This window comes from Toxotes jaculatrix, chromosome 20 (genome assembly GCF_017976425.1).
Source record: "Toxotes jaculatrix isolate fToxJac2 chromosome 20, fToxJac2.pri, whole genome shotgun sequence".
Classification (NCBI taxonomy): Eukaryota; Metazoa; Chordata; class Actinopteri; family Toxotidae; genus Toxotes; species Toxotes jaculatrix.
Genome location: NC_054413.1, coordinates 10,163,175 through 10,181,356, shown reverse-complemented (window position 1 = coordinate 10,181,356; position 18,182 = coordinate 10,163,175). Strand labels below are relative to the sequence as shown.

Here is an 18,182-nt window from a genome sequence, read left to right as displayed (position 1 = left end):
ATTATGAACGTCTTACGACTCCCCTTGGCCTTCAGTCTGTACTGGAAGCTATGCACACTGCACACGCACAACCATATATAAACACACATATTTCTTAGCTAAGGTAGGCAAGCCTCCTGCAGTCAAATAATATCACAAAGACCTGAGTCATAGTTGAAATAACATCATATATTAATCATATAAAATGTGAAGCATGAATGACCCTCACAAAAATAATAATTGTCTTGACATATTATCAATCAAATGTCAAACTGGGCAGCTTCTTTGCTGACACCCTGGAGTTGAGGCCATCTGGATCAGCCATTTTCTCATTAAGCAGGTTCACTTCTCAAGATTCTTGGGGTACTTGCTCTTATCAGAAGGACTAACTGAAGCTGGTATCTCTGTGTTCGCAGTTAGATGCACTTTGTTTGCTAAATTCTATCTTTGCTCAGTGTGGGAGAGATATTGCTTTTGGGAGAGGCCCATGATGAAAGGCGTTTTGATCTAGAGGCGTGCTCCGCAACAGTGTGAGACACACAAAGTGGTAACTACCAAGCTGAACTTCAACAAACACACTCTCCACAGATACATATGAAACTGTGAAGAAGGATCACAATGAATACCACCATGAGCTGTTGTTTCAGTGGAGACCTGGTAATGATTAAGGCAGTCCCTTCTCTAACAGGGCTAATTGAGGTTCAGAGGCATCTAATGTATGATAGATTGAGAAGGAGAGGGTCTCAGTGGTGTATGGCACTGCTGGCATGAGATCACAAGCATTAATAGAGCTGAACCTTTCACTCTGGGCTGAAAGACATCTGTTGCCAGCAGGTAACCTTGGCTTTATCAGTACCAGCTAGACCCACCAATGTTTTCCTGGCATGACAATTTAAAGCGATATATATGTTTGCTGGCTAATTCAAGCTGTCAACATCATCCCTGTTTGTAGGTGAAAAATGGCTGCGCCACGCAGAGCACCAGATGGCAGGAATGGATCATCAATCTGAGACAGCAGACATGTGATGGATGGATTCTCCAGAGTAAACAGTTTCAAACTAAGAACCACACTGAGAAGAAATTTGCTCACAAATGAGCACTTTTGTGTCGACATGCACTGTAAGAATTGTGCATTCGCTTGTCTTTTGACTGTTCATGTTTTGGACTTGAATTTCACAGGCACTGTGCATGGTGAGGATTGAAAGGAAGTGTAGTCCCACTACTAAAAATAAAAAAAAAAAAGACAGGGATGGAATCTTACTATCACTCTCAAACTGACTATTTTTAATACGAGGACTAACACTAGACAACAAGCGGGTCAGATGTCTCCTGTACAATATGAGGTATAAGGAATATGAGGAACAATATATGGTAGTATATGCCAAAATTCCCATCGAATATTTTTTTTTTTTTGTTTGTTTGCTGAAACAGCAAGATTCAACATTTTGTCAAGCGACAGCTACCCTTCAAAGACAACCACACTCTAAAGCACTCTGAGTAAGTAGGCGGCATCCTGAGTATGAGGTGGCAAAGTGAGCAGGGCGAATATCACAACGTTTGCAGACAAATCCAAAACCGCCGAGATGCAGTGTCACGTCATGACAAGTTGCACTCTCCCGGCAAAGTAGCATCTCTCCCGCTAAATTCTGAATATAAACAGTTTGAAAGGCTGCAAATTAAAAAAAAAATAACAGTGGAAGGCAGAGATGAGTCCTTTTATGATGGAGGCATCTCCATATGACATGCGACCACCAGTGTGTGCTATGAATAAATCATCCTGAACCGGGCAGAGAGAGTAAACAGTTGTGTATCTTCACCTCAGTTGCCTGGAGAGGCCTGTCAGACACAGCAGTTAACAAAGCCTACCTCCTCATCATCATGCGGACCGTGTTTCAGCAGATCCAAGTCCAAACCTGACACCATTACCCCAGCCCCCCATCTTCTTCTCCTCCTCCTCCTCCTCTCCAACACAAGAACTCACTCAGTGTTTCTCCGGAGTCGACTCAAAGTGAAGTTAAAGCAAGGATGGTAGTATTGATGCTAATCTTTCCCCAGAGTCTCTGCTTCACTCAGTTGTATTTAAAAACCTCCCCGACTGTCTCTGTAAATTAGGCAACCAGAGCTCTGGGATTAGCTGCCAATTTGTAGCCACGGAGGGAAGAATCTCCTTAAGACCTCCATGATTTGATCTATTAACACAACTGCAAGCATGATCAGGCTCTTGTCAAGTGCATCACTGGCTCCAAGCTATGGTATTAGTCCAACTCTGCATGCAGCAAGGAATCTAATGTGACTGATATAAGAGTGTACAAAGTGAAAACAAATAAACCCCCTTTTTTTTTTTAGAATATAGTTTTTTATTTATAATTTATAATTGGCAGATACAAAAAACTCTTGAACTGTATCCAAAATGTGCAATAAATCACTGTTGATTTTTTTTTTTCCAAAAGAAAAAAAAAAATACAAAAAGACCATCTACTTTGGAAAGTTGACAGTTGACAACCAATGTAAACTGGAGTGAACTGGTAATTCTACAGAGGGTTTTCTAATCGCTACTAATGCTCTTTTAACTGACTACAGTTGTTAACAAATTGCAAATCTGCTTTGCTCTCCCAAGATGATAACCAGAGTCATTATGTGTACATACATACATACATCTACACCGGTGACATTCTATTTCCCCCATTGTTAAATACAAGAAAGGCAATCATATCCATAAGCAGCACAAATGTGTCTAACACATTAAAATGAAATCAAAGAGTTTTTCAAATTGTACCAAGATGTTCATGTGAGACGGTTTTAAAAAAAAAAAAAAAAAAAAAAAAAAAAAAGGAAGGGAAGGGAGGGGAATTTCCAAACATAATGTTGTAAACAATCACCTTCACGCACAAAAAAAAAAAAAATAATCGTTGGAGCTTGTTAAGTGCTAAACAGCTGTTATTAACAAGCATCAACCTCTGGAATCAAACATTGAAGGCAATAATGCTTAATAATAAACTAAATAAGTATTTTGAAAAAAAAAAACAAAACAAAACACAGCAGCAACACCATATGACACTGGTTCCTGCTTGTCAAACTCTGATGACAAATTGCAAATTAAAATGGAAATACAATTAAAACAACATTGTATTAAAAAAGACTAACATTTCACTTTCACATTTCAAACACATACACGCGCATCCAAAAAGAAGACCTCAAATTAAATTTACATCCACATTCTCGCCATGATCCCATTCCTTGACAGCCCATGAGCATTAACAGAGGCTTAGATATGATGCTGGTGCCTTACCCTTTATATCCCACAGATATGACACAAACAGAACAATCTTGATTTAATCTAAACATTTATATGAACACATAAGGGCAAATGTGTGTGACTTTATTTCTCTCGCTCTTTTTTTTTTTTTTTTTTTTTTTTAATGCCATCTGAAGGACAACTCTAGGCAAGAGAGGATCCAAGCATGTCATGGGGAATTTTCAAGTGCAAAAATGTGTCAATGTAGTTTTATGATTCTCATGCTTTCTGAAACTGGTTTGCAGGCAGATAAAATGGATACCTCAAACAAGCGTACATTCTTTTTGTACAGCCCCATCCCCCAGATGGCAAATGTCACAAAAAAAAAACCTCCCTAAAGGATTCTAAAAAGAAAAACATATTTCTTGAACACAGAATGCCCAGCCAATGTTTGTGACAGAAAAAACATCCTTTTACACAGCCAAAACACACATCCTAGATCCTTCATTCCTATACAACTCAAGGCTTTAAAATGCTAAGTCTTTAAACATGCAACACCATTCGAAGTTCCTATCTAATTTCTGCTGTGCTAGATTCATGGTAACTTCCTCAGACACCAACATTTCTAGCTAACTAAAACTAGAACTATGCGCTAACAACCTACCAAAGTTGTCCGAGGGACCATTTTCCAAATACTTTTAAGGACACTGATGTCAAAAAAAGATGCTCATTCATAATGTGAAAAAACAATTCCCTGTCAAAGTATCCATATAAAGCACTTGCGTAGCATACTGTGTGCTCTTCCCTTTACTCTGGCACAAACAGCCCAGTAGCGAGACAATCTGTGGGGTAGTGCAGCTCTGTGGGGACTGGGGACGATGTGAATAAGCAATGGCAAAAAAAAAAAAAACCTGTATGCTTTCTTTTTATGTCCTTGAAACCCATATGACACTAATGATGCCATGCAGCTGAGATGGAACTTTTGTCATTTGGTGAAACCCTGGCATCCCTCCAAGATGGCGAGGAGGACTTAACCCTGGCTTTCCCAAATCCATTTACCTAAGCTCACACCATTTTTTTGGGATTCCTTTGATCTGGGTCCAGCTCATTGCTGGCATTAAGAGACTAAAACAGCCACCCCTACACACAGATTCAGGTCAAGTGACTAGAGATCTGTTTTCAGTTTGTAGGGGCAATTGAGGGCAATTTTCTTTACATATAAACTGCCTAAGGAAATGCAATTGTGCATTAAACAGCCTTTGTCGGAGTTGTGATTAAACAACAACAAAACCTCACACCCTTTTTACTGTGACATCTTCACTCATTAGGAGTAACTCTACAGTGCCCTTAGCTGACAGTCTTAAAGCCTTTACTACATGCAGATACAAGCATTACAGACAGTGACAAAGTTGTTAGGCCTGAGCTGCGGTGCATTTTTGTAACATTCCTAATGCAGAAAGATTTAACTTTTAACATATTTTGAAAAGGTCTATACATCAACTTGATGCTGTTTCTACAAACAGCACGGTATGAAAATCCAGCATCGTCAGTACCTTTAGGCTTGCACATTATATAATGGCTACATGCAGCCATTCAATTTAAAGCTACTTCTCTGACCAACTCTTTCAAGCCTCTGACAGACTGGCAAACTTTGAATATCTTTTGCAACAAAATGCTAATGTAGTGAACTCTGTAAACCAGTGTGAGTCTGAAGGGGATTTTATACATTTTTTTTTTACTAACATGATTCTGTGTTTTAGTGTTAGAACTTTTGTCTGACCAACAGGCATACATGTCTATTAACATTCCTGTTTGTAGACCAGAGCAGCTGAAAATAACAAGCACGATAAACTCAAAAATAAAGCACACGCCAGTCTAACCATACCGAGGCACAAATGTATTTGTAATATGTTAGGTGTAACATGCTCTGACAGAGCTGGATAATACGTTTTGAAGAAACTGCATCCACTGGAAACGTAGTTTGTAACTTAGCAAATCTTATCTGGTTACGTGATGAAAGCAGTTTTCTTCAGGTTGTTAAAAGGTCAGAAACTATCACTTGTTACACAATAATGCCTTGCAATTTGAGTAACTGCATTTTATCAACACAGAATGGTGTTCTAATTTGCAGGCTGGTCGTGCTGACAAAGACGGTAACGTCACAGAAGCTGAGAAGTAGAAAGATGCAAAAGATGATCCAAACTGGTCAGTCTGCAGAGAGCTTAAATTTTGATCAGAAAAATCTAATTGCAGCAATACTATTCTATCCTTGAAATCATCTCTGAAATGTACAATTTAGTGGATAAAAACTCAATGAATTTTCAAATTGAGAGTAGAATTGTTATTTTTCTTTACTGGCCCAACTTCAACGCAGACGGCAAATTTATGAAAATCTGCTCTACTTGCACAGTTGGATGTTGCACTCAACGTCACAATGCATGCCTAATGTCTGCACTTAATGTATGCAACTAAGATAAGTTGGCTGTAAACCTCTGCTATATTTTTGCGATAGATTATGTGCTGGCCCCATGTTTTACTGGAAGTAGAGCCTCCTAAAAACCAGCGGAAAAAAACCCCAGAACAGTGGAATGGAGGACTGAACAGTGACGGGAGTCACCTGGACACAAATCAAGAGCCACCAGAACCAATCATCTCAAAACTGTGGTTGTCTGTAAACCTTGTTTAAATCTCTTAACTGAACACAAAAGTGCAAATTGCTACCACTGTCCTGTCTGTGTGTCCTCAGTAGTGCTTCTCCTGCAGATAATCTTTCATCTTGTTAGGTAAGGGCAGTTTCTGGATCAGGTCTATTCTTGTGTATTGTCTAATGACAAAGCGACAAAGGTACTGCAGGGAGCGCACTTGCATAAACCGAGATACTGGGTTGGTTAGTCTGACAGGGTAGGTTGCAGACCCTGGTAAGCGAGACCTGGAATAGCAAAAAGCTCCATTCTCTGAGTCTTTGATAGAGTGTTCGATTAAGTCAACAATGGACGTGTGTCCCTCCACATCGGGCTGCTCGTAGAAGCTGAAGCGTCCATTGGAGTGTTCGATGCGGGTGTGGAGGGTTTTGCCCTGTGACCTGAAACTCAGGCTGAGCAGGTACCTGTCGTCTGAGCTGTCTCGGACCAGGAATGAGCCATCAGCCAAGTTGACCAGCTTTTCCTCTGCCTCCCAGCGTGTGATGGGGCCCCAGTACCAGCCCTGCCTCGCCAGCTTCTTCAGCTCCTCTGTCAGGCTGGTCACTACCATTGGTCCGCTGCTCTGGACTGAGTCGTATACTCGACTAACCCCAGGAGCTGAATTTGGGTCGAAGTTGAGGTGGTGTCTTACCCTCTCGGCTACCTGACTGTCTGAAGAGCTGAACCCCGAAAAAGTCCTGGGGATATGTCCATTACTTGTCATGGGTGGCAGGAGTGGAGAGAGGGGAGGCGGGACCTCTACTCTAGAGCTTTGGAGCATCACACCAGCAGAACCGATGAGAAGACTATTAACTGAGGTTTCCATGAAGAGATCCGGAGGCATCCCACTAACCAGTTCATGTTCCTCTTGTCCCTGGTCTGTGTGGAGGGACCTGTTGTCTGCTTCAGTCACCACCTCCATAGGAGAGGAGCTGTCCAGGCAGAAAGAGTGGGACCCTTCCGGGTACATTCCCTCATCTAAAGGCATTGTGTACTGGATGTAGTCCTGGGGCGTCAACCCCAGCACCACAGGCACATCATTTTCATCAATATTTAGATGCAGCTCACCATTTTGTGGCTGCTGGAGATTCTTTAAGGATTCCGCTTGGTCCTGAAAGAGCCCATCCATCTGGAAATCATGAAATTCCTTCCGGACACCATTTAAGCTGGGACTGGGACTAGGTGAGTGAACCATGGCTTTAACTTTTACCTCCATCTTAATACACGAATCGTCGGAGTTGACTGATCGCAGAGGCCACGGTGAGGGGCTATAATGGTGACTTCGTAAGGATGCAGATCTAAGGGGTCTCTGGGCTTTCACCTCGTTGAAGCTGACGGGCACAGAAGAGGAGGAGAAGGTGTCGTCATCATCCACTGAGCCTATGGCAGAAGAGCCACCTTTCACTTTTGCCTTCTGCTTGGCAGACAGCCTTCTTTTTAATGATCCCATCAGGCCCTCACTCTTCGAGCGGCCCTTATTCTGGCCCCCTTTGTCCTCTTCTCCACCAAGGTCACAGCCAGAGAGCTCTTTGGTGTAGCAGCCCCCGAAAAGTGACTCTTCCTTAGAAAACTCTGTAGTCACCGAGGGTTGCTGGAGCATGACAAAGTCACCCTCCTCTTTGCCCTTTATGCTGAGGGACTTGCGGATGGTCTTAAGGCTTATCTTCTTCATTCTGACAGGTCCTCCAAAGAGGCGGCATGGGATGGCTCTCCTGGTATCCTGATGAAAGTACTATCCACAATGTCCTCCCATCAGGCCACACGAAACAAGTCATGCATACAGTGAAGCCATCAAACCCTGCAGAAATAAAAACACAGTACACAAAAGATTATAAATATTTGAGGTTTACTCATAAAAATACTCACTTCTCCGGAAAATCAGGGCTGTACACATAATTCTCATAATATGAACTTATGCCCATTGACAACATGATGAAAAATTAAGAAAATACATAAATATCACAGCACACTGAAAAATGTTTACATATCAACAATACAGCAAGATATAGCCAATGAAAGCATTCCCCAAACGTTTGTGCAGCAAATATTCTTTCTTGCATTAAGTCAGTTAGGTTTGCAACTTTGTGGATTACAACTGAAAACATTTGCTCAATTAATCGACCCACTGGCTCATTAATTGGAAACTCATCTGGTCTGCAAGATATCTGGAAAAAAGAAAATAAAGAAAAAAGCCTTTTATAATTTCCCTAAAGCTTAATGTGTTATTTTCTCTGACCTACAGTCAAAACCCTTCATGCCCTCAGTTTATCATCAAGTTCTCAATTTACTTAAGACAAGGAAAAGCAACAAATTATCACAACTGAGAAGATGTAACTTGAACATTTTTGCTTCGAAAAACAAGTAATACATTTAACTGAATAATATTTGATCAAGCAATCATTTGAGCTCTACAAATTTAAATGAAATATGCTTACAGCCAGGATTAGTTTGATAATCTTGATATCTATACTGACGTAGGGGGACAGATTAAATTGGACAAACTACACCAACATAAATAAAATCATTATGTTAAATACCTGATTGCAAATCAATTAATCATTGGCTCCTATGTGGTTCTACAACCCACAGACTTCGACAGCTGTTTGTTATTTTCCCTGACGATGTTCTGCCAGGCCTGTGCTACTGCCACTGTTTTGCCCGTTCTTGTTTTGGCTACCCTGCTGTGTTGTTTACTATGGACCATGTATAAAAAGGGCTACAGTTCCTACACTGCTCCCCCAATAGAGATGTGACCACCTTCAAATAAGCTTGCGGCTGGTAAGCAAGCACTTGTACTTCACAGGCATTATTTCAATTGAAATGCAACGCCCTAGATTGTAGTGGCAAACAATAGGAAATGTATCACTGGCTAAATACTCACTGGCCACACAGTATTTCAGTCATGAAATAAATAATGAAATATATAACAATCACTGCCTTTAAATCTGTCAAGAATACTGTAACATTTTTGGCAAACGGCACTAAAACAGTATCTAGAGACATGTGCCACTTGAAACACCTAAATAAAGCTGCTTGATAATCAAGACAGCTGCAATCTGATTACTCACCATTATGAGCAGGAAAATGGTGACTCAGTTGGATGGGTCAAGTTCCACTTCCACCACCTTTCATTTGATGCTATGAAAAACAGAGACAGCTCATTTTTAAAGTTCTACACTTATGATTCAAGCATGATCTTATTTTCAATGAGAAAAACACATAAGGTAAACCTATACAGCCACTGGAAACAAACGGCGTGCCATAATTAAACCAATGTTAGCAAGGTCTGTCCTGACCTGGCAAGGCCTACGGACACAACAGCATGCCTTTAGCTTGACTACGCTTGTTGCCGTTCCCCTTTAATGGCATTATGATGAAACTGAATCCTCCAATTACGATTTAACTGGCATATATTAATTATTAAAAGAATAAGCAACAATTGTGGTTATCTGATTTAGCTAGCCAATTAAACAGACGTTGGCTTGCTTGTAGGCTAACATGAAACCGCTAACAACCAGTTAGTTTGTTAGCATATCTACTTACAGAGTACAATTGTAAATCTATAAACGTTTTAAAAATGTGCACATTATTTTGTCTCTTACCTGCTGGTCTTACTAGGCAAAATAACCCAGGGGTGTTGGCATCTGTCTTGTGCAACACGTTCATGCAAGGTTCGCTCCTTGACGATTGTTGGCTAATGTTAGCTTACTACCTAAGCCAATCAGCTAGCTTTGTTAGCGCTGGCTGTCGAAAACATTACCGTTATCTTCCCTCTAGTTGGCTACTGCGGCCAAAAAAAGCATAAACCGTTTGTATAGCCGGATTCGGTACTTCTCTAAACCTGCGGGCTTACATTGCCGATTAGAATGACACAATAAGGTGTCATTTCTCTGCCTGGGTTGGCTAACACTTTGTAGCTTACGGCCTCTTCCTTTCTTCCTTTGTTGCCTGTTGAATTGTGGGAGCAGATTCAGATGCAGCGAATCAGACTCAAAGCAGCTACAGCAAGTTTCACATCCCAGAGGCAGACAGACGCAACCGTGACAGTAAGAAAGCATGTGCATGGATAAATGAAGAAAATCAACACATGAATAAACCCAGAAAGCAAAATCAAAATATTCACGTTGCAAATAAACAGAGTTTCTGAGAAAATAAGGGTAATATAACATTCTGAAAAAAAAATAATAGGTCTAAATAAATTAATAAATAAGTAAATTAAAAAGGTCAAATCTGTTACATGGTTTTTTGTTTTTTTTTTATGTCAGTTTCATCATTTGGAGATTTCATCATTTGGAGACGTGGCTAGAAATACTTTTTCTACTTTCTGGGTTAGAGAAGAGAATTTGTAAAAAGGTCACACAAAGCCCAAAATTTAGGGACATTGAAATGAATAACTAACACTTGACCCTGCTTAAATAACCACCCCTGAATGCTGTTGAACAAAGTGTTTTTCTATAACATCTCTAATGGGGCTGCTCAGTTGCCCAAAGTAGAAGGATGTGGTAGGGCTGGGCAGCTCTCAGGCATGGAGCAAGGTGTTGCAAAAACCTTTCATGCTCTGTAAACCTACTGTGAGTGAATTTTAAATGAATGAAATGAATAACACATTAGGACATATGGCTAACATATGTACAGTAAGTCACTCTAAAGGAACTTTAGAGCAAGATTACCTTACCTTACATATAAGTGGAAATGAATATGTAGCACAGAAAAGAAGACTGGAAAAGAAAAACAACTGAATTGCAAAACTTGGAATAGGGAGTGGTTGTTGAGAAAAGTTACTTCTTCAGTTCACTCATAATAGCTAAGATGTAAACCAACTTTCTCTGACACATGAAATGATTGGCTATTTTTTGCATATGACTGAAGATTATTTTTCATCAGGTGCTGCTGCGCTTCCACAGACAGTGGTTTTCAAAATAAATAATCCAAGTTATTTGGACTTTTCTAAGAAGGCCTCAGCTTGGGAAGATTTAGTGTGACACAGCTGGCATGCCAAATTAACTGATTTTTGTCTTTTAATTGTCCCAGTGTCATGCCTTGATTGTTTCTTATTGAGAAATGGGGCATTGAAACTTGTGCTCACAGATTTCAAATACTTTGTTTCCTTTGTTCAACCAAGTTCTGTACATAGTTTGTACATAATTAGCTTATTTTCTGCTTATTTTCTTGTGATTGACACCATACTGTATATATAAAGAATAGGACCTTGACCCACAGTGATAACTGATGATAATAACTGATCTGATAACAGTAGAAATATCAGTTACACTTTTTCCCTTAATGCCAGCCATGCTTAGCCTTTCTGTAGGAAGGTCTTTCTAATTTGTATTCCAGAAACATCAAGTTGACTCAAGTATTTCCAAGTATTTGATACAGCAACTAAAACTTGAACTCTGAAATGATACATTGGTTACCTAATTAGTGTCAGTATTGTTTTAAAGTAGATTGTGTTTACCACTGCCAGGCTAATTTGGCCCATATACTGAACATTACATTGTTTTTTCCACGCTGTCAAGTGTATGGCAGTCCTTCCCCAACCTGCTTAGGGCAGCTGTGTGCAGACAAGCTCCATGCAAAGACTCTAATTACCAGGCCCTATTAGGGTTGATCAGGCTGCCTTCACTTGATGTGTTGGCACAGGAGGGAAGGGCTTGGTGGAGGAGGAGGAGGAAGGAGGGGTGGCAGCTCTTAGATATAGCACCAAGGACATTGCAAAGCAAGGATCCAATGTTTCTACAAGCTAAATTAGACCTGACAAACAAACTTTAGTCTGGTTGATATTTGTTGCCAGACAGTAAAAACAAGTAAATATTCTGCTGTGGGCATAACCCAGTCTGTTTTGTTGTGACAGGATAAACAGATCAAACAGTTAATAACAACAGGCTATTTAGATTTTACATAAATTAAATCTTGCTCTAATTGTTTGATAGGAAATGAGTATCTGCATGATTTTGTGCAACAAACACCACAGAGCACAACCTATGAGGGCCTGCGGAACATTTCTCTGTGTCTCAAGATCAATAATTCTAAAAAGAATCAGAATTTATGTATAAGCACGACTCAAAACACTGAATCTCAAGTCAAGATGGAACATTGTACACATGGAGCAGGCCACACTGTTTAATGAGATACCTCTACATGTGGGGAGGCTCCCTGTGTTTCATTTTAATTTCAAATGAATGCTGCATCAGCCATAAATTATTTGCACAATGCTGTATGTCTGTGCTTGCTTCAGTTTGACTCAGTCCTTTGACTTGACTCCTTTGCCAATGGGGGATTGTCGGGGGCCCCTCGGTGCCCACCCTCATATCCTCAACACTTGCAGCGGAGCGGAAGACGGGTACAACAGGCATGTCAAACAGTGACAGGGCCAGTGGCACCATTTGGATTTTGTTTCAGGAGTGTCTGTGGAATAACATAGAAAGGGTTAGCTTCAAAATAAAGCCTGAGCATTTGTGGTAAGGATAATGTCCACACTTCTGCCTCAATCTTTTGGCGTCTCAGTTAATTAAAAAAAAAAAAAAAAATCACTAACCAATGGTTAAATCAGTCCTTCATTTCATTTTTTTTCTCCTTAGGTAAGAGGTCTTCAAAGATTCATTAATTACTGTTACACCAGCTGTGTACACATACATTGTAATGACTCAGCTATGGAGACTTGAACTCAGTCCAAATGGCTTCCTGGTTAAAACAATGACTAACTTGTCTGTGTTTGCTCCTGTTCTTTGAGTCTGTTATAACGTCACCCTTGATTTCGCATCATTAATTCTGCTAGTAACTCCTTATATTTTTTGTTGCCATATGGAGAGCTGAAATTTGGACAATTGCAATAATGATATAATTAATTAGATGATTTGACCTTGTTTTATGCATGAAAAGCCATAAGTTGAACAACCAGTGCTTATGCAGGCTCCAGCAGCTCTTGTGAATCATTTAGTGATACATGGCTTATTTTAATTCAGGACAAAATATGTCCGTTATAAGCAGAATACATGTGGATCTTTTATTAATTGAATGATTAAATGTTATTGCTATAGTAATCGTTTCCCCCTTGAGCTTCATCATAACAGCAAATCTAAAAAAAACTTGCATTGGTGGCTATTATGAAAGTTTTTATGCCATTGATATATTAAAATTCAAATTACAATACACCATCTTCATTTTTAAAATACATTTTTGTCTTTAATGGTGAAACAAGTTGCACCAACTCAGGGGAGGGCTCCAAAGAAAATATTATTAAGCCTGGGGAGGGTGTTTCTTTTTTTAAAAAGTAAAATATAAAGTTCAACAGCCCTCTCCACCAAAGCAATTTTTGCAAGGTCCCTAATAGATTGAGATTTTGCTCCATGTTTTAAGCTTGTTTGTCAACAGCCCTAGCACATATCCTCCTTCAAATTTCACTGAAATGAAAGGTACATCAATAGTTTAGTGCTCCATGTTTTCTGTCCACATTTGCCAATATGGTCAAACACATGATGACTCAGAATCAGTTTTAGCTGTGGTGAGAGTCCAGAGATGCTTCGAGAGTAAATTTGGCTTCAAAGTTTTAAAATTGGCATGATTTCCACTCAGAGACCAGGGTTACATTCATGAACAGCCTGTGGTGGTTTCTCACATATGATTAATTTAGACTGATGATAAATAACTGACTGATTCTGAGTATGATTTACAATGTTGAAAATCCTTAAACTGCATTTAGAAACACAGGGCATTCGCGGTTTTAAAGTACAAAACACAAAATATGCCTTTGTGGTAAATATGTAGTTATATTTCATGTATTTAGGAAATGAGGAGAAAATTAACAAAAACAAATGAAAAGACATCTGTGGGAAAAAAACTTGACAAAAACAAATGTACAAATGGCTTCATAACAGACACCTTACCATGTTGTTGTTGTTTTTTTTTTTCTGTTTTGTTTAAAGTGAAGTTTTGCTTCTTGTCTGCAGCCGATGCTAACAAATGATCTAAGACACACAGTGGTTGTCAAATAAAAATGATGTGATGTACTGTTTGGAGAAGCTATTGAGAACTCCTAGTTTGACTTAGGGCGATATATTTTTGCTCCAGGTAAAGAAGGCCTCCTCGGCTGTTGGGATGTCAGAGCTCTTACTCTGTATTCTTATTGTACATCTGTAGAATGTCAAAAACATTCATACAAACACAGTCCTATATTCTGTAAGAGAGGCTGGGGGAACTGGAATAAATTTTTTAACCTCCACAGGTCAATGGACCCTTTGGCAGGTCCATCAATATGACTCATGTTGTGTCGACAACCTGCGCTCCAACCCACACAACTTGATTTTAAATTCTGGTCAACATGCAAAGGTTTTCAATGACAACAAATATTCCATACTAAAGTGAAGGGATGTGTGTGTAAAATGATTTTTCATTTAGTGTAATGGGGCAGCAGTAGAAAAACAACATCTTGGATTTGAGTATTAGTCTCACTATACATTAAATATGATATGTGTAGCTCTAGAATAAGGACAGATATATGTGATGTTGTCAAAGACCGGGAGAAAAATGCTGTATCTAAATTTGAAGTAACTTGAGGAGAGACTGGAGTGGAATATTAGTAGAATGTACTTACGTGAGCTGAGGTAAAACAGTCATGGTTTATGAAAGTGCAAATTATCATTTTCCTTCTACCCCCTCAAACTCTTAAAGAATCTAGGTGATAGCAGAGCGTACAGTACTCAGCCAAATTAATTATGGGCTGAAATCCCTCCAGAATTCTCAAAAGCTGTGTGATCATATTATTATTATATCAAATTATCATTTGCTAAGTTAGTTAATTATCACCCTGTCGTCTGATCATATCCACATCACATCTCAAGTGTGAGATCTCGTGCAAGTAGATAAACTTACACACAGAGTATGAAAAGAATTTATGCCTGCACTTGTGTTGTGAGGCAAAGCACATCAGCTTTGATTTTTGAGAACATCGGTGTTTGAGAAGATTACTTTAATGACAGGATAATGTGGCTGCTGTCAAAACTTCACTCAATACGTCCGCAATGCAAAATATGTCAATGCTTTTGAAACATGCCTTGAAACACTAATGATCCTGGACTGAAAAATCACTTTAGCACCTTTTTACATAGCATTTCAAAAGCTCAGATGAGTGGGTTGGCGCATGGTATGAGTCATGTGATAAACCCAGTTGAAAGAAAGGCCTAAATAGAGACAGGATTTCCTGGGACACAATGTGATCAATTGTGATCTACTGCACAGATACTTGGGGATCTTTGCAGAAATAGATGGTCCTTGCCCTAAAAAAGGTTTGAGGACTGCTTGTGTCATTGTTGGTGTTGTTTGACAAAATAACACACAAAAGTTTTATATGTTGCACAGCTACAGAGGTGGATTGATGTATGCCAGTTGTCATCCACTTAAAACTATCATATCCCCTTTAGGTGGTTTTGTAATTGCTTTTCAGTTTTGTCAGTGCAATATGTATTTGGTTAGTTTGTTTGTTCTTTTGTCTCTGTGCAGCTGAAAATGGACACAGATGACCTGGGGTATGTATAGATATGTATAGATATGTATATATGTATATGTATATGTATGTATGTATGTGTATATGTATGTGTATGTATATATATATATATACACACTTTTTAACTTATTAACTTATTACTCTCTTTAACTTATAAGTTAAAGAGCACATTAGAAACTCTGCACTGTCTCACTTCAGGTTATTATCCACAGTTGCAGCTCTTGAACGCACCCTGGTCCACTAGAGGAAGTAGAGTGACGCTGGCGCGGTTGTTGAAAACAAACCCGGGCAGACGTTGTTGACATGACACTGGCAGACAGTCACCCACTAAACTGACAAGCTGTGATAGCTGACGAAGGATTTTTAAACCAGTTTTTTTCTTTCCACAGGGGACACGCAATACACACAGGCCATGGAGTTATCCCCCCTAATAAAGAAAATCGGTAGGCTAACTTAGTAGCTAAGCAAAGGCAGGGAGCTGACTTTATCTGAACTTAACAAAGGATACCAACCGCTTGCTTGCCCGCTAACATTAGCGTCTCTTTCTAAATATATCTTTTTACTTTTATCTGCCAGCTAGCTGTTTTGTTATGTATGTTGTTGCCATGTAATGTAGAGTTGTAGCTAACTGGTGTCGCTAACGTTTGCTAAAGACTTTTTATATCTTTAGCTAGAGTTTTTTCTACCTCCACTCAGCGTTAGCTAACTAGCTAGTTAAAAACAAAAGTTCGCTAACTCTGCTACAGCGTTTCTTCCCAACTTTAACACTTTGTTTTCTACAAACCTCAGGCCACTCGTTGGTGGAGATAAGAGTTCGAGCACTGAAGAGCATCATATGCAAGCTGGACCATTCCCTGATTTCCGTTTCTGACATTGTCCAAGAAAGGATGCTGTTTGTGTATCTGCTGGAGTGGTTCAATTTCCCCGAGGTGCCAATGCAGGAGGAGGTCCTTGAGTTGCTCACAACTTTATCAAAGGTAGATAGCTAAAGGTTTTACCAGGAGATAATTCTGAAAGGGCAGTGGCCTGAGAGGAACAGCATATATTGAGAAGTTGACCCTATGAATGTGTAGAAAAGGAAAATAGATTGGTAAACTGTAAATGTAACTCGCCTGCATTTTTTCACAAAGCTAACCAGATTTTAGCCAGTCGAAAGAGGATTAATCTTTGCATTGTCCAATATATAGCACAAACAAGTTTCATATCAGTTTTAACTGCAAACCACAAACACAATTTACCTTGTAAGAAATATTAAAGGGGCATGAATGCAGTGAGCACTGCACTGTGACATTTTTTAGGCCCATACACATCCTAAGTGCTGTTACAGCTCTACATCTAACATTACACTGAATACTATATTTTCCAAGTCATGATTATTTACTTTGTCATTTTGTCTTCCAAGCATCCTAGTGCAGCCCAGATGCTGAGAGACGTCGGCGCGGTGGACTTTCTCACCCAACTGTCTCCTAATGTGGAGCCCAGACTGCGAGCTGTCATCAGTGGAACCCTGGACCAGCTGTTCCAACTACCTGATCTACTCCCCAGTAAAACAATAGTCTACTCACACGGACCACATAACACAGCTCCAACAGGTGTTGCAAGTTAAACCAAATATTTGTTTGTGTCTTGTTGTCAGCAAATTACTAACAATTACTCATAATCGTATGTTGGAGAGAGGTGGGAGAGGATCAAGTACAAATCAGGTTTCTCTGATTTAGCCCCTACAGTTGTTCCACCTGAAGAAGATTTTCCTAAAATGGGCTATTTCCCCAAGAGTACGCCAGCCCACACAGCTGTACCACCTCACAAGATAGCAGGTACCAGTATTTTAAAAATAGAATCTTAAATTTTGTAATGTGCTTGGTTTCGTCTTGAATTTTGTTTTCTCCCAGAGGCAAAGTGTCATAATTTTTAGATTCTTCATTCTGTTTTACAGTGCGTGAGTCTGTGAGATGTCTGAGGTTTTCTGTGTTTCCATGGCTGACTTTGACAAACACAGACAGACACATACTTTCATCTAGTGAGAGGTGAGAGACAATACATGTCTATATCTAATATTATGTTATGCCCAATTCAAATGCTTTGTAAAGCTAAAATAGTGAGTTAATTCAGGAAACAATTGCTAATCTAAATCTAGCAACTCATTCAGTGTCAACTTTTGGTACCTGACAGTCCTTAAGTTACAAACATATTTGGGTTTGATGGCCTGTCCTGCATACAGGACAGATTTATTTAGTTTTCTTTTCCTTTTCAATAAGCTTTTTGATTTAATCAACTTCACTGTGTGCAGTGATGTTAAATGACTGCATATTAAATGCATCTGCTTTAATTCTTTTGAAACAGTTCTCTAAGGAGCAACAACCCAAAGCTGGTGCGGACCACATGTGATCTTCTGTGTGATGTCATTATGAAGGACTTTCCTCCTGAGATCTTCCTGCAGAGGCCCAGTATTGTAAAGGTACCATCACACTATCCTCTTTTTGGTGAAAAACACAAATAGAGTATTATAAATATGCAAACACTCACGTTTATCTATAGTTGTATATATAAAAAAAATATGAATGGAAAGAACAAACATAAAACTACCAGACAGACATTTTACTACAATTGTTGCAGTTCCCTTAATTAGCAGTCACAGGTTTGGTCCCACATTATTAATAAATCTTGTAAGAATTATTTTTTTTTTTTTATCACCCTCAGGTACTGTGAGTTTTCTTTGAATGCTTTGGTGCCAACTCTAAGGTCACACTGAGTTCAGATACACTCAACGAGCCTTTATTGGGAA

General features: G+C 39.4%; 2 protein-coding genes across 3 annotated transcripts in view; one reads left to right on the top strand and one right to left on the bottom strand.

The window, feature by feature from the left end:
- Positions 1-3,373: 3,373 nt before the first annotated feature.
- Positions 3,374-9,827, bottom strand: LOC121200695 (suppressor of cytokine signaling 6). The gene is made up of 3 exons (XM_041066146.1): positions 9,498-9,827; positions 8,964-9,033; positions 3,374-7,693 (listed from the first exon to the last, which is right to left on the bottom strand). The coding sequence occupies exon 3, from the start codon at positions 7,565-7,567 to the stop codon at positions 5,957-5,959; it is 1,611 nt and encodes a 536-aa protein (XP_040922080.1). The 5' UTR covers positions 7,568-7,693; positions 8,964-9,033; positions 9,498-9,827; the 3' UTR covers positions 3,374-5,956.
- Positions 9,828-15,708: 5,881 nt separating this feature from the next.
- The window catches only part of rttn (rotatin), a 30,659-nt gene continuing 28,185 nt past the window's right edge, over positions 15,709-18,182 (top strand). For both annotated transcript variants that reach the window (XM_041065469.1, XM_041065468.1), the window contains exons 1-6: positions 15,709-15,840; positions 16,187-16,374; positions 16,800-16,989; positions 17,116-17,214; positions 17,334-17,424; positions 17,741-17,855. In XM_041065469.1, the coding sequence (XP_040921403.1) occupies positions 15,810-15,840; positions 16,187-16,374; positions 16,800-16,989; positions 17,116-17,214; positions 17,334-17,424; positions 17,741-17,855 (714 nt within the window). In that variant the 5' untranslated portion in view covers positions 15,709-15,809. The remainder of the gene's footprint in view (positions 15,841-16,186; positions 16,375-16,799; positions 16,990-17,115; positions 17,215-17,333; positions 17,425-17,740; positions 17,856-18,182) is intronic.

What these genes read in the sequence shown, in the direction of transcription:
- LOC121200695 (XM_041066146.1), bottom strand. Translation starts at nt 7,567, where the DNA reads ATGAAGAAGATAAGCCTTAAGACCATCCGCAAGTCCCTCAGCATAAAG.